The sequence below is a fragment of the Poromitra crassiceps genome (genome assembly GCF_964638095.1).
Source record: "Poromitra crassiceps genome assembly, chromosome: 8".
In the NCBI taxonomy this organism is placed as follows: Eukaryota; Metazoa; Chordata; class Actinopteri; order Beryciformes; family Melamphaidae; genus Poromitra; species Poromitra crassiceps.
Window position 1 is genome coordinate 43302411 of NC_139629.1, and position 24096 is coordinate 43326506.

General features: G+C 44.7%; 1 protein-coding gene across 3 annotated transcripts in view; it reads left to right on the plus strand.

Annotated features, from left to right (window-relative positions):
- The window catches only part of LOC310781067 (TOX high mobility group box family member 2-like), a 44668-nt gene that overhangs the window by 2787 nt on the left and 17785 nt on the right, over positions 1–24096 (plus strand). For all 3 annotated transcript variants that reach the window (XM_083641607.1, XM_083641608.1, XM_083641609.1), the window contains exon 2: positions 13419–13664. In XM_083641607.1, the coding sequence (XP_083497733.1) occupies positions 13419–13664 (246 nt within the window). The remainder of the gene's footprint in view (positions 1–13418; positions 13665–24096) is intronic.

Sequence of the window (24096 nt, forward strand, 5' to 3'; positions counted from 1 at the left end):
GCGTGTGTTTGTCTAAGACCAGGCAATTATTCCCTAATTGAGGCTTAATTGTATGCATTACCTGTGCATTTACTTGTTGCATATGGATTGCCTTTGAAGTTAAATGAGACAAATTAGAGGTTTGTATTCTTATTCTTTGCACATATAAGGACCCTTCTGCATGACGTCATTTTGTAATCCTCTTTCCGTTTAGACACGGAAGTAGATTTCGCCTACCTTTATCATTTTTAGACTTGCCATAAAGCTGTTTTCTAGCAAAAAAAAAAAAACTGTTATAAAGTTTTAATATTTTGTCGGATGAGAACGTAACATTCATGTGACGAGTTTATCAGAATAACGTCTATTTGGACATTTTTAACGAGCAGCGAGGAGCGCTGGCTGTGTGACCGGCTGTCAACCCCTACAGTAGGCTACTGCCTGGCAGTGAGAAAACACTGTCGACGTGCTTTTGTAACTAACGTTAAATGCCGACCGGGTACAGCCATCGGCTCCTCGCAGCAGTAACGCTATGAACATGTAACTGAAGTTGGCCGCAGTGTAGCTTCTGAATGTTGCCAAACTTCATTCATATAGTGACGTTTTGTTTTGAAATTGGCCGCCAACTAGCGCTGAACCGGAAGAACAAATACAATACAAGCCGAGGGCTTCACGCCACATCAGGTGAGTCAGTCAGGAACGCTTGGTGTGTGAGGTGTTGCTTCATGCCATGTGTTCGGACCTTCAGGGTAATCACGGTGCTTAAACACGACAAAACCCGCCCAACCAGGACGCTGGCCCAATATAAACAAACGCACATTCACCTGCCAACAAGGCAGGCTACTCTGAGCTGCCACGGAGCTCACCGGTTGTGTTATGAAAATGACGAGAAAGAATAAACTAGTATGGGCGTCCGGGTAGTCTAGTGGTAGATTCCCTGCCTACCAACACGAGGGTCGCAGGTTCGCGCCCCCGTGTTACCTCCGGCTTGGTCGGGCGTCCATGCAGGCACGATTGGCTGGTGTCTGCGGGAGGGAACCCTGGATTGGGGGTGTGTGTCCTGGTCGCTGCACTAGCGCCTCCTCTAGTCGGGGGCGGGAAGGTAACTGGTTGGAAGAGCGTGATCCTCCCACGTGCTACGTCCTGCCGGTGAAGCTCCCCCTGTCAGGTGAAAAGAAGAGGCTGGCAACTGTGCATGTGTCGGAGGAAGCATGGTGCTAGTCTACAGCTCTCCCCAGATCGGCAGACGGTGGAGCAGCGCGAAAGTACAATTGGCGAAAGAATCTGAAAAAAATTAATGTGGCTTTGAACATGGTGTTCAGATGAAGGAGTCCATACATGTACCTCTTAATGTTGCTTTGAACATGGCGTTCAGATGAAGGAGTCCATACCTCTTAACGTGGCTTTGAACATGGCGTTCAGATGCCCACCCAGGCCCTCAGATGATGTGTGCCTGTGAAAAAGGTGCATGCGGCCAGAACAGAGTCGTCTTTGTTTGCATGTCTGAGGTCTTCCACAGCGTACGCACTGAGGTAGCAGTTTGACACAGGCAGGAGATTGCATTACACATAACATCTCTGGGCTTTTAAAAAGAGAAAACCACTAATCAGAAACAGCTTCCGAGGGGCCGTTGACTGTACGCTCGGACACAATCTGCCCATTCAAACAAGCTGCTTTCAATGGCTTTCAATACCGTGCGTTTTCTGCACCAGATATGAATGTGATCCGCGCATATGGAGGCGTTTTGATGTTATTGATGTTTTCCATTTGGGTCTATCGCTTGAATATTCGAGCCTATATACAAAAGGTGTGGGTGGATTATTATGTTATGTCTGATCTGTAATAATCTGGGAATCTGTGTAATGGTGCTCTCTTTTATCATCACCCACATGCATGTCAAATCATGTTGATTGCAGTATCTTTTTTTTTCCAATACAGTAATACATGCATGAGGACATTCACAGCCAAATCAAAATGGCTGCCTCCAGCCAGCCAGCCAGCCACGCCCACACACGCACACACACAAAAACAAACAAAAAAAGAGAGAGAGGGAGATTAGAGATTGGTCCAGTTTGATGGACAATAAGTGTTTTTGATTGGAGTTCAAATCAACGGTGATCCCTTTGAGTGATTACTCAGACTGGAGTGTGTGTGTGTGTGTGTGTGTGTGTGTGTGTGTGTGTGTGTGTTGTTTGTTTACAGTCCATATATCCACTGGCTTCCATTTACGATGGTTAATGTGGGGGATTTGCTGTGTCCTCACATTATAATCAGTCTATGTGTATGCATGTCCCTGTGCATTTGTGCATACAGATCATGCAGATCTACACTGGTGCAAATGAGAGACAGAAAAACAGAGGATTTAGAAAGAGAAGAAGTGGGGGAGGGAGGGAGGGAGGGAGGGTTAGGCTTTGAGAGAGAAAATGAGCCGGTGAACGGGAGAGAGGGGGAGAGAGAGATTGTGTCTGTGTTACTTTTCATTCTCTCTCTCTCCTGTTGTGCTGGTTCCATCATGGTGTTTCTCTATAGGAGGAGAAGCACAGAGGCTGACGTGGGTTTGTATAGGAGAAGCAGCAAGTTGCAGCTTGTTTGTGTCTGTGTGTTGTTCTGCTTCCGGGTCTGTGAGCCATGTAATGTGTCTGTATCTATGTGTCTGTACCCATATGTCTTTGGCCGTCTCTTGGCCGCAAGAGAGCAGTTAGTGGCTGATAGTCTAGATTAGAATAGAAACCTCACCTGTTGGATACAGGCTTCATCTCTCTCTCTCTCTCTCACTCACTCTATCTATGTATCTCTCTCCCTCTCTGTCTCCATCTGTCTGTGGGTCTCTTTCTCTGTATGTCGGTCTGATTTTAGTCTATATGGCTGTCTGTGTTTATTTTATATTGATTTTATATGCATTTCTCACTCTGATTCTGTGTCACTCTCTGTCATTCTCGCTCTACGTCTCTCTCTCTCTGGTGTTTCACCCACCTGTCCCATCTCCTTTCCCCTGCGAATGTACACACACACAACACAACACAACACAACACAAACTTAACACACACAAATATTCCCCCTCCCTCCCTCCCTCCCGCTCTCCCTCCCTCCCTCTTTCTATACTGTACTCTCTCTCTCTCACACACACATACACACACACACACACACACACACACACACACACACACAACACAATGCAACCAACCCTAGTTATCCAGATGTTGTTCGGCCTGTATAGCCAGCTGATCCCCCCCCCCCCCCCCTCTCTCTCTCTCTCTCTCTCTGAGTCAGAGACACCTCAGTACACCCTGGCACCACACACCCGATGTGGGCGATGCTGATGTGAAAAGGCGCCGTTACTTAATAGTGAGTCACAGTGTACCATTATACCCCCAGCACAACTGCAGCCCTCTTCAGGTCACACAACCATGACACACATCTTTCTGCTTCTTCCAGCTGGACTGGAAATCAAGTGTTGTCCACAAACAGGACATCTGGTACAATATATGGATTTGATCTTAGATTCACACTGAATTAGGAGGAAAACGGTTTGTTAGTTAGTTTGTTTTTGCATTGAACCAACAGGTTAGTGTAGTGGTTCTCAAGCTGGGGGTCGGGACCCCCCATCGGGTCGCGAGATTATTTTGGCGGGTTGCGGGATGATTGTAAAAAAAAAAGATAAAATAAAATAAAAAGATTTTATTCCCATGATGATTAAATCTCCCATACCAATGATTTAAGTATTGTATATAAAGCTATAGAAAAGCTGTATAAAAAAGATTTCAGTGAGTGTGTGAAATCAGTGTGTGAATGCGTGCGCACTAGGAAGTCGTCGTTTGGTTGGGCAGCGGCGGGAGGGGGATCATGAACCCCACCCTAAAGGTTTTTGGGGGTCGCGGCTCAAAAAGGTTGAGAACCACTGGGTTAGTGTATAGAGGTCAAAGCATTCGCTTACCACCGCAGAGACGCGGGTTCAATTCCCGGTAGCCGTACCTCCGGCTTGGTCAGACATTCCTACAGACACAATTGGCCATGTCTGCGGGTGGGAAGCCGGTGGGGCATGAGTCCTGGTCGCTGCACTAGTGCCTCCTCTGGTCGGTCGGGGCACCCGTTTCAAGGGGCAGGGGAACTGAGGGCAATAGCGTGATCCTCCCACGTGCTACGTCCTGCCGGTGAAACCCCCTCGCTGTCAGGTGAAAAGAAGCGGCTGGTGACTGCACATGCATGAGAGGAAGCATGTGCTAGTCTACAGCTCTCCCCCAGATCGGCAGAGGGGGTGGAGCAACAACCGGGACAGCAGGGGAATTGGCCAAGTTTATTGTGGAGAAAATTGGAAATTTGAAAAAATCAAAAATAAACCATCCCATGAGAGGAGCATCAGCAGTTGTAACTACTATAGGGGTTGTAAGATACAGTTGTAACTACTGTAGGGGTTGTAAGATACAGTTGTAACTACCGTACTATAGGGGTTGTAAGATACAGTTGTAACTACTATAGGGGTTGTAAGATACAGTTGTAACTACTGTAGGGGTTGTAAGATACAATTGTAACTACTATAGGGGTTGTAAGATACAGTTGTAACTACTATAGGGGTTGTTAGTTTTTATGTAGGTCAGTCCATGTCAGCCAATAAGTCCAATTACATCAGCCTCTGAAATAGAACAAGCTCATCTTCACTGACCTCTGCTCTGCTTTCATAGCGCTGGAGAGATGGAAAGAATAAGAGACATACTCAACAGTAAATATTATATAAAACCAAGATATTAGTGAGCCTACAGTAGAGTAAATACAGACGTTCATCAGAGAGAGGAGAAAACCATAACTGTACTCAGGTTCAAAGACAGGGTTCCACACGGTGATGTGATGAGAAATGTGTTTCCCTTCACTTGTCCCTTGTTGGAGGAATATGAGCAGATTCATCTCATCATGATGTCTGTTGATATCTGGAAGCTTGAAGAACATCAAAATGACCCCCCCCCCTCCCCTCCCCCCCTCCCCTCCCCCCCTCTTTTGGTGTGGTCCCTCAGTCTCTCCTCCAATACATAGCCCGCAGAACAGAAGAAGAAGAAGAAGAAGAAGAAGCAGGAGAAGAAGAAAACACACTCCCCAAAACAGAAACTTATCAGTAGCGAGAGTGCACTCAATGATTCATACGCTCTTTTAAGAGAACTTGAAACCTTGGATCTATTTCCGTCCTGGCCTCTCTCTGTATATGCAGCACGACGGAGCAGAGGGATTTACTGGGACTAAGTAGTTTGATATTTCTATTGGTTTTCCTAGGGTGTTTTTTTACTCTCTCTCCCTCTCCCCCTCTCTCTCTCTCCCTCTGTCTCTGTCTCTCTCCCCCCCTAGTGATCTTTCTCATCATATGGAGACCAAGGTCATGGCTGATTGAAATATAATAGAAGTGTAGACATCTGGCCTAATACTGTGGGAAGTTAAATCTATTTTAATGGCCCCTGCCGCACTGGATTCTCTCTGATGCACTCTTGCGCTTCGCTGACAGTAAATCACAATGTTCTCTTATTACCCTGCCTGGAATGAGGGCATAGAGAAAGAACAATGAGGGATCCACATCATTTGTTTTCACCCCCTCCCTCGCTGTTCCCTCCCCTCTCCTCCCCCCCTCCCCTCTCCACCCCGTTTGCCCCCCCCTCGCTGTTCCCTCCCCTCTCCTCCCCCCCTCCCCTCTCCACTCCGTTTGCCCCCCCCTCACTGTTCCCTCCCCTCTCCCCCCCCTCCCCTCTCCTCCCCCCCCTCCCCTCTCCACCCCGTTTGCCCCCCCCCTCGCTGTTCCCTCCCCTCTCCTCCCCCCTCCCCTCCCCTCTCCACTCCGTTTGCCCCCCCCCCCCTCCTTGCTGTTTGCTCCCCTCTCCTCCCCCCTCCCCTCTCCACCCCGTTTGCCCCCCCCTCGCTGTTTCCTCCCCTCTCCTCTCCCCCCCCCTCCCCTCTCCACCCCATTGCCCCCCCCTTCCTCGCTGTTCCCTCCCCTCTCCTCCCCCCTCCCCTCCCCTCTCCACTCCGTTTGCGACTCATAAAGCAAGGGGCTTAAAGAGAGTGACATCATGAAAATAAAAATAAAGGGGATTATGTGCGAGCTATTGTGCCATATGTGATTACTGGGGCTTCCATGTTCCCTCGGGGGGGATGAGGGACTACGAGACAACATATTTTATTTATTTATGCGATTCCCTCTAATGAATAAGAATAGGAAATGTGGCTGAGAGACCACAATATTGCCCCACCCCCCCACCCCCGTCAAAATAGAGTACGCAGCCTTTGCGCCAAACATTGAGGAATTTTCTCTTCCTCTCTCTGTTCCACGACGAAGATCAGACATATTTTTTCACCCTTCATCTTTGATCTATAACTGTTAGCTTTTTCTTCTTCTTCTTCTTCTTCTGTTTTTTTTTATGGTACTGACATGAGTTTGCGGCGCACTGCGCCCTCTTTCACACCTTTCAAAAGACTTCCTTTGCAGCTGTGTTTCTACACAGTTCAGGTCCACCCACAGCTGCAGTGGAGAGTGGGCTCCTTTTTACCCACCTAAATGAGATCCATTCTGATGTGACATTTGAGAGAATTGCCAGTGGGGGGTCGGGGGGGGGGTGTTGTGGAGCAGGGAAGAAGAGGTTAGCTCACTCCCTCACTATTGGTGGAAGCCCACCCCGGCCCACCTGTCCTTTAGTGACGGACGCTACCTGTGACCCTGAGCTACGATTGGACGTGGCGAAAGCCCCCCCCTCCCTCCCTCCCCTACCTCCCCCCCCCCTACCTCCCTCCCTCCACTCCACACTTCACCTATCCCAGTTCTGTCTTGCTGTCAGTCAGCCCGGGGGGTCCGCTATCCCTCTCTCTTCCTATTGTACAACACCGTCTGCGTCTGCGCTGATGCATCACACAAATGGACTTTCTTGTCATCTCAAAGCCGGGTCACACAGGCTTTGCGAGCGAGCCTCCTCCTAACGGTCAGCTGTGCGAAGTCCGGGGGACGCCTCCGTCTCCGACGCCGTTCTCTGCTCTGCAAGGGCGATGATGGGCTGAAGGTGAATGGTGAAATCCCGCGTGAAGATGTTTTAAAGATTTCGCGTTTCCCATCCGTCTATCCGGGCTGCAGCGAGCGGACGTGAAGACCTCTATGTATGCATGGCCAGCTGTTGTTTGTCGCCAAAACAAGGCTGCTCTGTCATTTTCTCACAAAGTAGCATATGGCTGCTTGACTTTCCATAGGACACTGTACACCCATTGGAAGTTGTTATGCGATGTTATGACGCAAAAGAGTTTGGTTTTTTCCCTCCGACGAGTTCTTTCTCAAACTTTCTCCAGTCTTTCGTATTATGGGCAACACCTTGTGCGTGTCAATCACTGAAGCTCTAATAACAAAGTCCGTCAAAGACAGACAGTTCTTATATTTGGACAACACCCCCCCCCCCTCCCCCTTGGCCCCCCTCTTCTCATCAACCATGACAGGTCCTCCGGTGTAGCCTATACAACGTTTTCATTTTCCTCCCTGTGACAAACCACGTCATTGTTCCCAGATGAGCTGTCTTCTGCTAAACTGTTTATAGGCCACGAAGAACCCTCGTCTCTCCCGAGCGAAGGACTTCAGTCTGTCATGTTTCTGTTTGTGTGAAGAACCCTTTGAGCCTACTTGATTAATTTGTTTGCATTTCATTTCACTTTGGTTTGTTAGCTTTGTGGCTGCAGCCTCCTGGGCTTCAGAAGTGAGTCTGATGTCTTCAGATAAATAAATGCTCCATGCAAGTGAGAGAAATAGGGTTCCATCCACAGCCCGGACGCAGGAGGAGACAGAAATACTGTAGTGTGGCTGACACCAAGGTCAGGGTCAATCTAGTCTCGACGCCAGACCCATGAGGGTTCTTACGCTGATGCACTACGTTACCGCATGCTGCAGAGCTCTCTCTGGGTCTGGGACACTTCCTCTTAGCCGGCTGTTTATGGGAGGGAACCGTTCACTTGGCCAGTGATTGGTCAGTGGTGGATTCAGTCCTCCCCAATCAGTAACTACTTTATGATCAGACGACACGGGAGGCGCAGCCCGTTTTTCGAACCGCTCTCTCATCGGTGCTACGACCTGTCACTCAACCCCCCCTAGACCCGCCTTCAAAAATCTGCACTGGCTGTGAAGTGGCACAGGCTCATTTATGTAGTATGCGGAGCGCAGCGATTCAACGTAATATTTGAGTCTGGGGAGAGACTAGGGTCAATCATTTGACATACTGTAACTACCCACATTTCTTTTTACTGTGAGGGAAGTTTTCCTTTCTAATCAAAGAAAAATCTTATTTACCATCAACAAAGCCTTCACTGAAGTTGTTTGACATTGACTTGTTATCATTTTCACACAATCTAATTTGTGCTGTTGTGTGATCTTCTCATTATTGGTGCCCACATCACTTTCATTTCATCCTCCATGCTTATATCAAATACATATATGAGACTGTTGCCTGCTAGCTAGTAAGGATGTAAAACCCTAAATGCTGACTCTCCTCTCCTACACAGCAACATTTAGACTTTTGAAGAAGCTGGTCCATTCAATGATCCACTGAATGGACCATTGAATAACTTGTGTCACACTTATAACAGAGTTTATTGAGTGAAGGCTAGGGTATAAATGACGATTTTATGTTTGCTTTAAAAATAGATATACTTCAAAGCGTAGTTTAAATTTCAATCAGATTAATGTCAAGAGAATGCAAGACTATTGCGAACACTCGGAAGTCATTTAAGCGGACCTTTTTTTTTGCTCGTGGATCTTCCATGGTTGACACGCCCAACACGTTTCCCATGGGGTGAAACATGTCACCTTGTTCTTCAAAGGGCCAGGCGCTGCTTTAAGTACCTCACATCTATGATGACAGCACATTTGGATTTGGGTGTTTTTTTTTATTGGCAGAGGTCACAATAGACAGCCACACCTTGCTTTTATCCTGTATTCACATATTATGAGAAACGGGATGTTTAATCTGATCACAGATGTAAGGGTCCTGTTGTTTTGAAGCCCTATGGAAAGAATTGATTTGCAGAATCTTTAGAGATCCAAAGAGCAACGTCCTTGTCCGGGAAAATGAAAGATTTGCTTAAATATCACCTCCAGAGGGACGGGTGAAGGTTATGGAGAGAAGGCTGAATCAACATTTGGCGTTTCCTTCTGACCCCTCTCTTTTATCCACTCTCTGCCATGTCCTGAAAGACAGTATATTTATGAATTATTTATCTATGTTCGAAAATATTAAACTTGTGATGTCCTTGTCCCGTGTCTATCTCCAAGGGCATCATAAGAAGCTGCGGAAAAAAGAAACACACACACACACACATGAGCGGGCGCGCGATGGAAAGCGCAGTCGTAAAATAGCCCCCAGACGGCATTTAAATCTTTCAACATGCGTATGACATCAGTTATGTTTCATCTCGGACAGTAGAACTGTCCAGAACACATGATGTATTGTGCACTGGATCAGTACTGGATGGTTCCCTGGGCCTGCAGGAAGGACAGAGTCCGTATCAACTACACTGTTGTTAACACGGTCTTAGTATGCCGCATCAGCGTGACATGTGACACGCGTTATTGAACCGCAGCCCGCAGACGGACAAAACATGGATGATGTTTCTATGAAGGCACGAGAACAGCTGTTTTTCCAAGATGGGATCAGAAGTCAAATGAATGCTAGGAGGAAAGTGCAAGGTGCATTAGAGAATCTACAATTGTGTCAGGTAACTTAATTTCTTGAGTTGCGATTGCGATTGTGTTAAAATTGCTCAATTGGTGAATTACTGCTATTTAACTTGTGTTTTTGAATGAAGCCCTTTTATATCTTTCTCTTCTTGTCTTTCACACGTTAAAATACCTAACCAGCCTTATCCCCCGATTTCTGCATTGATTCATTATTTTCAAGATACATTTTAAAGGGATAGTTCACATTTTTAAAGTCTAGCCGTATTTGCTACTTACCAACGATGATGTTGGTAGTTGAGATGTTGAGTGTTCTTTCTCGGCACAATCCATGCTGTATATATATATATATACTGTATGTACTGTATATATGATCATATCTAATCAACAGCATATATATATATATATATATATATATATAAATATATATATATATATATATATATATATATATATATATATATATATATATATATATATATATATATATACTGTATGTATATATATATACATACAGTATATACATACAAACATATACATATATATACATATATATATATATATATATATATATTGTAGGGGTTGGCCTATGCTGTGTATGGAGCAGTCGGAACACACAGCAACAGCCCCCCCACCCCCACCCAGGACAATAAAAGTGTCTTATCTTATCAATTCCTTTTTTTCTCCTCTCTCCTTAGTGGTTAAGGACTGTTACCATAAAGTATAGGGACATAACATGGCCACTTTACCCACTGAGGCTAATGTGTTTTGTCTACTACAACCTCCATTACATATTAGGGCTTTCACAGACTAGTCGACTATCAAACCCACTCAGCTGACACTGTGCATCGTTCCGTTCTGCTTTTAGGAATAAACAATATAAATAACTTGTTTGAACAATCATTTTCTTACATGATGCCATGTTAAATCAACAGAATTGAAGGTATTTTAGAGACAGAAAGACTCCTGTTATGTTGTAACTGCAGTCAAACAGTCGCTATCTCCAGCTCAGTTGCTTGCAAATTTGCTGGGGTTTAGCGGCTCGTTTGTAAACAGCCTCTCAGAGCCAATCAGGACTCTGCTATTTCACATACCCCCGGGTTGGTCCCACCTACATTACTTAACACTTTGCGCGCTGTTTTTGAGACCCTTTTTTACGAGAATGTATTCTTTTTATTAGGTGAAAAAAATTATATATCTCCCGCGATTAATCGACTAGTCTTTGTGGGACTAGTCAATGACTAGTCAAATTCAGTAGTGGTGAATGCCCTATTACGTATAGATAAACTGTATATCTCTGACATTTATGTAGTGAGAATGATTGATGTGTTGCTCAAAGGACATGTTGTTGATAGGGATTGAACCTGTGACTTTCCAGTTACAGGACGGTCTCTCCAGCCTCCATTTACCATATCAATACTGAGACAAATGCCATACTTTGCATGTTTTCAGTAAACAGCCAGGAATAGAAATGCAAGCCTGTGAGATTCCTTCATATTTTCACGAGATAAAACCGTGCTGCTGTCCTTGAAGGCATCACGAGGAACGTTGGACAATGCAGAAACAGAAGCGTCTGCTAAAGCTTTATTGTGGGAACAGGAATCGTCAAACGATAATATTTCCAAGTATCAAGCAAGCAGAGTGAGGGTTATGGGAAGAGAAAACAGCATATCACCGCACTGATAGCGAGCATACTCCCCTTTATTATTATTCTCTCTCTAACGATAGTGCACATTATGAGACTTTTATCCTATCTTCAAGCAGCGGTACTGCTAGTGGGGACGTCCTCGCTGTTCCTCTGTGTTTCTTGCCATTTGTTTGCTCAAAGTATTTGTTTGCAAGATGAATGAGTGCACTGGCAGGCGAGATGACAGCCTACACGAAGATGATATTGAATTGATTTCTGAAATGTTGCAGAACGGACTGCTTGATGTGTACCACGAGACATGAATAATAAAAATTCTATTAAAAAGCTCTTGAATGGCTGACACTGGAATATTATTTGTGATGATTAATTTTCTTCAGTCATTATAAAGGGGAGTTGGCATCAGATTGCCTCTGACAAAATTGCTTTTCATTCCCTGGTGAATAGCCTCAGTATGCTTTTTGAGAGCACAAAACCATATTTCTCAGTGCAATATTATGTCAAGAGAGGTCCCGGGAAAAGACAACCATAAGGCCTTCTGCTCATGTCTGCTCATGTATGGATGTATGCTCATGTACGTCATTAGGCCTACTACAGCTTCTGAAGTGTCTCACCTGGTGAAACGCTTCACACCGGCCATACTGGATACATTTCAATAGGGAGATATTTCAAGTTTGTTCAATCCAGTTCATGCAATTCTGAACTGAAATGTGATTGGCATTGCAATTATGAATTTAGAAAATAGCCTGTAAGTGAATGTCAGTTCTGGTTTTCCAGTTAATGAATTTGATTAACTGCATTCTGAAGGAGGCTGACATTTCAGTTTGTTGCTTGAAGGCAGTCAAGTCACATTCTTGAAGTACTGTACTGTATTATTCTGTACAGCGTCTGAATAACTCATTATTCTTTTTATTTTCTTTTTTTTTTACACCTTTTATGAATTTGTTATGTACTTAATCCTAGACACTTCAACACGTTGAAATAAAATTCAACAATTTGCATTCATCTTTTTTCTTTTATTTTCAGCCAAACATTTTTAGTTGTCTACTGTAAATTTGTAAAAAGAAGGTCTGAACAGCAAAGCCAATTAAAAGCCAATTATAAAGCTCTTGATTACTGTGGAACATCCGTCGCATTTACATTTGTTGTAAAACTGTTGTGGTGGTGAGATTTCCCACGGGCCAAGTGTAACGCTTTTCCTAGAGATTCAAACTTTCTCTGTGCAATACAGCATGCTGTAACTGAGGGCGGTATAGTGGATCAGTGGTTTGCCCTGTTGTGTCACATTAAGAAGGATGTGGGTTTGGTCACCGGCCCGGCTTGTGAAATTGTCATGTTCTCCTCGTGTTCGTGTGGATCTTCTCTGCATGCTCCACTTTCCTCCCACAGTCCACAGACATGCAAATCAAGAGGATCGGAGACTCTAGAATGATAGCCCATAGGGATAAATCTGTCTGTCTGTCTGTCTGTCTGTCTGTCTGTCTGTGTGTGTGTCTGTGTTGGCCCTGTGATTGGCTGATGACATGTCATCTGTAGCGTGTGCTGGGATAGGCTCCCTGAAAAAGTAGTGGAATTGAATGACTGAGTATTCTGTGACTTCTGGAGTCCTGAATATGTATTGGAAAAGGTCCATATTCTATAGAGATACTGGAGTAAAGATATGAGTTGTACGTAGTCTAAACTCAATATACAGCTGTATTTGTTTGTGCAATAATGAGATGTGCAGATAGGCCACAGAAACATAACCTGATGCTGTGGGATCTGATCTCATGATCTCGGTCAAATCCAGCTGCCTTGCAAGGTTAACAGATACAATTACTGTAGTATTCTAGACAAATATTGAGCTCAGATATTTCCCACACATACATGAGAAAATTAGATGCATGTGGTATCGTAGTATGATATACAATATCTCTTCAAGGTGGACTATATTCCATATTTGACAAGATACAAGCATCAGAATGGTCTGTTTATAGAATGTCAGTGATATCCAATCCTACTATGTACTATATTATATATTATACTATATATATATTATGTGTTCACCTTTACTGTTTCCCTGACTAATACTGTCCTGATAAAGCATCTGATCACACTGCTTTCCTGTACGTCCTCCCTCTGTAGAGCTACTCCGGTCAGGGCAGAGGCAGCAACGGCGGGGACGAAGACTACGAGATCCCCCCCATCACGCCCCCCAACCACGCTGACCCCTCTCTGCTGCACCTCATGGAGCACGAGACAGGTTACCCCTTCCACGCCCTGCCTCACAACGGCCTGCTCAACCCCTACGCCTACCCGGAGCTGCCCGCCCTCATGATGTCCAACATGCTGGGCCAGGACACGCACCTCCTCTCGGGGCCTATGCACTCGGTGAGTAGGCTCCTCCTTCTGTCTGTCCCGTCACAGGTCTGGACCTTCACAGGTCTGGACCTTCACAGGTCTGGACCTTCGTGTTTGTATGAGTCAACAGCTGTAGAGGTCCACTCGGTCAAAGGGTCGGGAGTTAGCTGAAAATTTAGTGTACATTTCCACTGGAGGATAGGACTGGGCAATGTTGACAAAAACCAAATATCACAATATTTTAGACCGACTACCCTTAATATCGATAATGTGAAGATCATTTGGGGATGAGTATTTGTGCTTTCAGAAGATATTATTTAAAGACAATAAAAATCAGAAAATTTGTAATGATCATCATTATCATGTTATTTTTTGTAATAAGTCAATAAAGCCAATCATTGTTCATCTTACTCAGCCACAACATGCCAATAAGAAAATAGAAAATAATGTCACTTTAATGTAGCACAGCCTTTAAGACCAGGAAGATGTAACATTTAAGTTATTTCACAATATTACCATAACCAAAATCCCAGACAATATCTAGTCTCATATCACAATATCGATACTATACGATTATATCACCCAGCCCTACTGGAGGTTGCACTTATTTCTGTAATGGAAAGTTCAGAGTGCTTTGCCACTGTTTCCACAAATTATGAGTCTTATCTGTTACTGTGTAAGTGAAGCTATGAAGCGTCTAACTCAGGGGTGTCAAATATACGGCCCGGGCGCCAGAACTGGCCCGCCAAAGAGTCCAATCTGGCCCACAGGATGACTTTGCACTGAGAAATCATTCAATCCAATGTGATGCACTTGTGAAGGCTAAGAGGTACCAGGTTTCAGGAGCAAGTTAGAGCATGTTGCAGGTGTATTCATCACTAATGGTAAACTATTTTCATTACCCTTATAGACTGAATCACCGTGATGCCACGTTAACATCAAAAGTCACTTCTGGGTAGATTGTAATTGTGGAGATATCACAAAGTTGTTTATTGTTTACTTCTGTTTACAACCGTAACTAACTGTAACGTTAAAGAGATACATACATACATACATACATACATACATACATACAGTACATACATACATACATACATACATACATACATACATACATACATACAAAGAGAAATCTAGAAATCTTAACACCCAAACATCTCTACATTCAGAGAGCTTCTGCCTCCTTAACACCCAAACATCTCTCCATTCAGAGAGCTTCTGCCTCCTCCTTAACACCCAAACATCTCTCCATTCAGAGAGCTTCTGCCTCCTTAACACCCAAACATCTCTCCATTCAGAGAGCTTCTGCCTCCTCCTTAACACCCAAACATCTCTACATTCAGAGAGCTTCTGCCTCCTCCTTAACACCCAAACATCTCTACATTCAGAGAGCTTCTGCCTCCTTAACACCCAAACATCTCTACATTCAGAGAGATTCTGCCTCCTTAACACCCAAACATCTCTCCATTCAGAGAGCTTCTGCCTCCTTAACACCCAAACATCTCTACATTCAGAGAGCTTCTGCCTCCTTAACACCCAAACATCTCTCCATTCAGAGAGCTTCTGCCTCCTTAACACCCAAACATCTCTCCATTCAGAGAGCTTCTGCCTCCTCCTTAACACCCAAACATCTCTACATTCAGAGAGCTTCTGCCTCCTTAACACCCAAACATCTCTACATTCAGAGAGCTTCTGCCCCCTTAACACCCAAACATCTCTACATTCAGAGAGCTTCTGCCTCCTCCTTAACACCCAAACACCCAAACATCTCTACATTCAGAGAGCTTCTGCCTCCTCCTTAACACCCAAACATCTCTCCATTCAGAGAGCTTCTGCCTCCTCCTTAACACCCAAACATCTCTACATTCAGAGAGCTTCTGTCTCCTCCTTAACACCCAAACATCTCTACATTCAGAGAGCTTCTGCCTCCTCCTTAACACCCAAACCTCTCTACATTCAGAGAGCTTCTGCCTCCTTAACACCCAAACATCTCTACATTCAGAGAGCTTCTGCCTCCTCAACACCCAAACATCTCAACATTCAGAGAGCTTCTGCCTCCTCCTTAACACCCAAACATCTCTCCATTCAGAGAGCTTCTGCCTCCTCCTTAACAGCCAAACATCTCTACATTCAGAGAACTTCTGCCTCCTCCTTAACACCCAAACATCTCTACATTCAGAGAGCTTCTGCCTCCTCCTTAACACCCAAACATCTCTACATTCAGAGAGCTTCTGCCTCCTCCTCCTTAACACCCAAACATCTCTACATTCAGAGAGCTTCTGCCTCCTCCTTAACACCCAAACATCTCTACATTCAGAGAGCTTCTGCCTCCTTAACACCCAAACATCTCTCCATTCAGAGAGCTTCTGCCTCCTTAACACCCAGACCTTTGCAGCAGAGCTCCTTTAATATCTCTCCAGCCGCGCAACTCAAAGATTTCATTGCCTCAAAGTGAGCCGAGAAAGAGAGCAAGAAACTCTGTGCTGCACATTTTCATTTGTTATGATCGGCAAAGCAAGGTTTGCAACAGAACATCTTGAAAGGGTGGTGGTGGTGGTGGTGGTGGTGGGGGAGGGATCTCCCTTGTCAGCTACTTTTTCTTTTCAAAAGGATGCAGAGGACCCCCCCCTCCTCCAGTAAAGTGACTTTTTCTTGTGTTAAACATGCTTCACACTGAACATGCAAACACCCCTGGCGAACACATTCAAATGCTTTAATCATGGAATCGAACCAGATGAATTATAGATGGCCTGTGTGGTGAATTATTCAACGTTATATACTTTCATCTGACATAAATATTACTTTTTTCTCTCTGCCCTCCATCGTGAATATTTATGCTTTAATGTGAGCATCCGTGGCATTTATCCTGCGTTAATCAGGTCTTATGTGATTTTCAGAATCAAACTGCATAGGTTGCGCGCTACATTTTCCGTGGGTGGTATAGCTAAGGCCTCCATTACAGCCAGCGTTCAGGATTAGGTCACAATCCAGTGGCTACTGCGCTGAATATGATGGTGAATCCAAAAGATACTGTTGGCTGGAGCATTTACTGTGGATTTGCCTTTGTAGTAGCGTTATTAGTGAGGGTCATAAGGAAATCTAATCTCTGTAATTTGATTTTAATAGATGATAACGTTTAGACATTTTTTTGCAAAGGTGTGCGTGTCCGTTAACATGCTGTGTACTCGTGTGTGTCATGTCCGTATACGAGTGCATGCAACAAAGCAGTTCTGCGGCGCGGCCGACAATATTTCAGAAGGAGGCAGAGAGGGAGTGCCTGGTTTTTAAACAGCTTTTGTTTCACCTTTGCAATTATTTATTTTCAAATAGCCCTTCAGGGTAATGTTCCATTTTCTTATTTCACACCCCCTTTTCTCATAAATGAACCGTCATTGCAATAAATCACCGCACAAACAGAGACTTGCACACACTGTGAAAGGTCCAAAGATTTATGTAACACATTCATGTTTCCCACTTCCACATTTTAGTACTACTCTAGCAGAGCCTGGCTAATAATAGCCGCTATTAATATTTCCTGTTGCCTAGCAACCCCTGCAAGTAATAGCTTACTCTGGAAAAATAGATGACCGATAAGGAAGAAGAAGGGGTGGTGGTGGGGTTGGAGGGGGGAAGGGGGGATTCAATTCATTTATTATCTCCTGGGACAAGAGGAGCTTATTTCTGAGGCTGAGGAATAGGAAAGTAGGCTGTATATTGAGAAATATTTTAAAGCAATCGCAGATGAGGTTATTTTCATTTTGCTTCCATTAGGGATGTTTCATTTGACGTTTCCCCAACAAAGTCAATTAACCTTAATTTCCCACTGATAAAAGTGTAATAAGGGAGATTGAATTTATGTCTGCTTGAATGCTTAAAGAAAAACCCGGCTGGATGGAAATAGGCAGTCAGACTCGGAGCAGCAACCAGGGGTCGGAAATGAAGACAGGCTTCTACACTCGTCCTGCTGTTCTTACAAAAAGAAGCCTTACGGTAAACCCACACAATTGGAGGAGATAGGTAGAACACTGGAGCACTAATCGTTCGACCGTCTTCTCTCCGCGTCGCTGTGAGGAGGCAGATAAAAAGTCAACAGCGAGTACCTTAAGGATACACTACCCTACAATGAAAGCTATCCTACAGCGCACATATAAACCTCCAACAAATACAAGCTCAGCTGGAGCAACAGATACGCTTCATCTCCAGGGATGATGTTGCTGGTTTTTCTGTACAACATTTAGCCTCGGGCTAAAGCTCTGTAAACTTCTCCCTGCTTTGGGATTCTCTTTCTTCAGCGCACATCGATCCCACAGCAAACACAGTTAAATCATTACAGCGCCGGCCGAGGCCAGCGGATTGACCATCATCATCATCATCATCATACTGCATAAGGCACACAGATCTGTATTTGGTTAGTAGTACATCTGCGAATTCGGTTCATTTGGCATCGGCTATAAAGTCGAGATTGCAGACTGACAGAACAGCATCTGTGTTTGTGTTCGGGTTGCGATCTCCCCCCCCCCCCCCCCTTCCCCAGCATTTATGAATTTATCGTATTTGACAACCTCCTCCTTCCAATTTAATTATGACATCTCAGGCAGCGAAAAGTATTAGCAGCTAAATCAAAAGATATGTAGTAGATGGGGAAAATGGGTGTCTAGAAACATGCATTGCGTATTAGGTAAATTTCAGTGTTTGTGCATTTTGCTATACGTGGAGCTGTCGGATCCAGTCCAGATGCGTTTGGGTATGGAGGGTGATGCTTAAACTGTGGCAGTCACATATTGCTCATAATAGTCTTTTACTGACAGTTTTGAACCATTTCCCAAACTTTAAATCGCTCCGTTTACAAGGACTCAAATGAACAGACGGATAAAAAAACAGGTTCTAAAAGAAGCAGCTGTCATTCAGAGCAGAAGTGCTGTTTCTCTTACGTCCGCTGACCTGCTCTCTTAGCTCCTTGGAATCAAGGCAGAAAAGAGCCAAGTCCTGGATGTCTGGATCCTGTGAAATGTAACATTCTGTCGTGTGAATGCTTATTATTACTGAGGGAGGATCCCTATCTCACCCTAAGCTGTCAGCCTTTCTGCCACCCCGGCGCTGGGGGGGGGACAGGGAGCACCCAGGGGTCTCATGTTCAACAGGCCCCCTGGTTCTCCAGGTCTGGCTGGTGCTATAGCGAAGGGGGGATGCCAGTCTCATGTCTCTTGGGGAGGGGCTGAAGCAGACGGTAATGAGGGCTCGTGGAGGGGTTTGCAGAACGGACCCAACACGGAGCCTTGTGGGACGCCGACACGTTTAAATATTGAAACAGAGCACCAGCCCTGTCTCGTTACCGCTGTAATGAGGCTGCTTTGGGGGGGAAGAAGCTCCTCCTCGCCCAAAAAGCAGCTGCCAATTCTGCAAGTTTGTGTTGCACATCAAGTCACATGATCAAGTCACATCGGGTCACATGACCCATATTGGGGATTTGTTCGTTCTTGTTAAACATGCGGTGCTAGATTGCTATTTTTGGCAGGGTGTGAATGTCACCAACAGACCACAGGCAGCACACATTTAAGACTCTGCTGTGTAGAGATAGTGACAAGCCAAGTTACTGCTGATTATGGATAAAATGTCAGTTGAAAATGTTGCTTTGTTATAAGAGCAATGTTATGGTTGCAATCATTTTGGCTTTTGAAAACAATGCTCACCTAATCTAGACCTACAGTATATTAAAAAGTGCAAAAAAAAAGTACAAGACGGAAATATATACTTTCAGTCATTTTTATTGTATCTTAGCTAGAGATTTTGATTGTGTGTGTGTGTGTGTGTGTGTGTGTGTGTGTCTACTTGTATCCATCCATGTGTGTGTGTGTCTGTGTGTGTGTGTGTGTGTGTGTGTGTGTGTGTGTGTGTGTGTGTGTGTGTGTCTACTTGTATCCATCCATCCGTGTGTGTGTGTGTGTGTGTGTGTGTGTGTGTGTGTGTGTGTGTGTGTGTGTGTCTGTGTCTGTGTCTGTGTCTGCTTGTAACCATCCATATATGTGCCCATGTTTGCAAGATCAATTTTGATCAGAGCCAGTGATTGCTACAAGGTTATGTGGGCTTGACTTAATTTGACTTCATTTAATCTGCTAAAGGAAATTTATTTTGCATCACTTGGCATTTAGGACACAGACAGCGAGGGAAAAGGCCACAACCATTTTAATACGCTGACATAAAAACTATATTGACGGCTGTGGTTATTGACAGTGCCAGAATAGGTAGATGGAGGCTGAATCAACCCTTTCAAAAGGTCACAATAAGTCTATTGGCATTATACAAATCTGTTTGCTATGAGACATCTTTGAGCAGTGATATTCAAGCCGCTCAGAATTGAAAATGTATAAGGAAAGTGATACAATGAATAGAAGATAGATCATCTGTAATAGTACTACATACAGTGAAATGCATTGAGTTTGCGTTTTGGGCCATCGTGTGACTCAGTGGCCTATGTGCAAACCATGTACTTGGCACTGTGGTACATTTGAATCTGGCATATGACAAACTCTTTAATATACTGTATATATATTTAATATATATATAATATTTAACGAATAAGAAGAAATACCTTAAAATAATCTCTTAAAAAAAAACAATTGGCACTGAAAATTGCAGTTTGACGTGACTTGAACTGACTTCACATACTCAATGCAGCCGGATTACTTGTGTGTTTTTTCTAAATTGAAACAGCAATCTTTTTTCCAGTATAGGCTTTAGACATATCTCATATGACCTGCTTGCTCTGTTGCCTTTCACTGGGATAGATATGACATCTCGGTGACGTTCTCAGATAAATCACTTTTTGTAACAGAAGAAATGTTCTCTGTTGTGCCTTTTCATTTGACAAAAAGACAGATGCCCTTCAGTGTTACTCTCCCCCCCAACAGGGGGCGAACCATGTGTCTTGTAGTTGTCAAGAGAAATGACAACAAGATAATTGGTAGGGCACTCCCGTTCGTTTAAAGTGAAACAAATAGGTTTCCAGAGAGGAGTGTGCTTTAAAAAGTCAAGCTTTGTTTTGTGCGGCTGATTATGCAGGGCTTGGAGTGAAGTAATGAAGAGAGGAGTATTAACGGATTGAGCATTAAAAACAAATGAGCATTCATTGGAGTTCATGAATATTCATGCCACTAATTCAAATAACCTTAGGCGACTGTTACGACTAATGAATATTTAAAACAGCATGGTCATAGAGATTTGAGCATTGCATTACAGCTGACTTTCTGGAATCGTGTACAAGGGTAAACAGTTACGATGGGGGGAAAGCAGATTGGTGATCAAAATACGTCTGCTTTGGGAAAAATCTCTGGTGTTGCACATTAGTTCTGGGCCATTGACGTTCAGTAAGTAGAGTGTGATGGCATACAAGAGGACAAGAAGGTGAAGAATAGACAGAGAAAAACAAAATAGTTCAGAGCTTGTATAGACAAGTTTTAACTTGACAACAATAAAATTACAACCGTCACAACCCACCTGAATATCCGGTTTACTTCCTGTATACATAGCTGAGCGCAGGCTATTCGGCTCATATTAAATGTGAACGTTAGGCCCGTGTCTCCAACAGACACAGTAACAAGGTGGCCTATTTCGGTCTTTATGTCTTGTAGTAGTTGTTGTTGTTGTTGTTGTTGTTGTTGTTGTTGATAGTTGCCATAACAACAACCACCCCTGTCGGAAGGACATGCACACGCTGGGTAGTAGGAAGCGTTGTCGTCTGGTCCGGAGCTAGCCTGAGAGGCTACTAAAAGCTACATGTTACAGAGTAAGCTGACTATCAGTACGTTATTGCACGCATAGGCCTATCTTTACATTTAAACGTATAGCCAAAATCAAATAGACGTAAGCTATTTCAGTGTTTTCCCCTGAACAGCTGAGAAAGTGGACACTGTCAATAGTTAGCACTGTGAAGCTGATACAATTCAGGTGGCAGTAATGCAACATTTAAGGATGCCAACCGCCATAAAACACAGAAGAAGAAGTTGAGAAAAAGGAAGTGCTGTGGGGTGCAGCTGGTGCATAAGTCACGCCTCTTCCGGGTTCAGCCTGGGGCCTACGATTTCATTCCCCATTCATTTTCCCCATTGAGGTTTCTTCAAATCTCTATAAAAAGAGTTGCACTTGGACACAAAAGAGAAGCCATTCAGCTATATTCAGAATCACGAGAGACCATGGAGCAGGCAGCGCGGGTTGAAGGCAGGGAGCACTTGACAGATCGGGCCTCGCCCCCAGAGGGACCCGAGGGGGGGGGGGCGGGCCAACCAAACGCGTTTGTTTTCACTACGCCGGTTTGGAAACGCGCACGCCACGCCACCCCCGTGCACGCCACCCCCGCACACGCCGTAAGTGGGAGAATCCCAACCCGTCTCCGACCACTTAAAAGGGGGCCTCGGCTGCTTCCTTTGAGGGATCAGTGTGGTGACTCGTCCTCCGCCGCCACCGCAACGCTAATTAGGCCCACCACAAAGGCAGCCTGTGGGGATAATGTCCCATTATTAGAGTCATTTGTTTCAATTAACCGCTCGGTGATTCTACAATAGCACGGCGCAGCCCGGCGCAGAGAAGCCATTACTCTCGCCCGGGGAAGCGCTGAGGTTTGGGGGGAGCGAGCGAGCGTGTTTTTGTGAGGAGGTTAGGGATACCTTGCTCCCTGCCGGCATCACCGCACGCTGCACAGTCACCGCACGCTGCACACAGTCACCGCACGCTGCACACAGTCACCGCACGCTGCACAGTCACCGCACGCTGCACAGTCACCGCTCTCTCAACACTGCAGAGTAGATACAGCGGGCACTGTGGCACGGCGAGGAGTGGAAGGTCGCCTTATTCATAATATCTCTGCTAGACTGTATCCAGACAAATAATAAGCAATTACATTCTATTTACTGGCTTTTGTTTTGGAGATGTTCATATGTCTCCTTCTTATGCGCTTCAGTGGGAATTGATTGCAGATTACAGGGGATTGTAGAATTGAGCGTGGTGGTGGTGGACCATCTGAGAACTTGTGGGTTTGTTCTTTTTCGCCTGTTCTATGCAGAGAGCATTGCGGTCGACTGAATTACTATTCTGCGACTGTATAGTTATGTTGCTCCTCTCATTTTTAGACTGGAATCAGGTTACTTTTCTCCGAGTGGGGCTCTCTAGTCTATTTCACGTTAGTGCCGGGGATGCTGTTGTAACTCCACAGATCCTCCTGGTTTGTCTGTTGCGCTGCGTTTGAGGAATTTCACTCACCTTTGACTGTCTTTTCATCAGACAAGCCCACATCTGTGGTCAAACAAAGCACGTTGCTCTGGAAACAAACCCCTACCCCAACCCCACCCCACCACCCCCCCTCCCGTCTGTGACTATACCCTGGATGACAATTAGCATATAGTACCTATGGCAACCAGCAAGCAGCCCTTCATAATAGCTTCTTGTAATGTTTGTGCGCTGGCATACTGTCTTCTTGATGGTCACAGCCGGAGGCTGGAAGAGAGAGGCAGGGGAGAGACTTGTACCGGTTGTAGGTTGCATAAGGTACGAGCATGTAAGAGATGATGATGTGCGTGACTAAGCTACCTGACGGGAGAGGAATCAAGTTTATGAATATGTAACCCCATGATGGCTTTAACATCAGTTCTAGAGTCTTCAAGCAACCAAAACCAGAGATTAATTACCATCACCCAACATACATAATATGGAAAAAAAAAATAGTAAAGTGATTTCTTAGGACAGTGGTTCTCAAATGTTTTCACATGAAGGACCCCTAAACTGACACAAAATTAGACCACGGACCCCCACTTCATAGGATTTTGTCTTATATCATAATAAGATTGATGCTTCAGATGTTTTATTACAGAAAGTGTATAAAACCCATGACCAAAATAGTCATTTGTGTTACTTATGAATGGAATTATAGCGAAAATAAATTATTTTGTGGAATAAATTATTACCCCCCTTTTGGCTGGGGACCCCCTGGAACCCCCTCAAGGACCCCTGGGGGTCCCCGGACCCCATTTGAGAAGCACCGCCTTAGGAGATGACATCCTGGTCATTTGCATGATGTTATCAGCTATAAGGTTCACTGAAAAGTGCTTTGGTTTATGGTTTATTTGGACTTCACACGACACTTAAAGGAGCGCTAACAGCAACTCAAAATGCCCCAGAATGCAACATCTCAGACGACATTTCTTGCCTTTCAGCGCCAGATAATGGAAGGTTCGATTGATACCAAGAGGTTGCTGCCCTGTGATGCCTCTGTTGCCAAGCTCTCTCTCATTGGCTCCCCCCGGTTCCCCCCCCCCCATCCCGCTGTGCGGATGTTTACAAAGAGACATCACCAGCTCACATTAAAGAGTCCAAGTTGTCCCCTCAGGCTGTTGCTATGGAAATAACCCTGCTACGCTCCCCCATTCATGTTTGATTAATTGTTTTTTTCCTCTCTGTGCTGCTCCTGCTACAA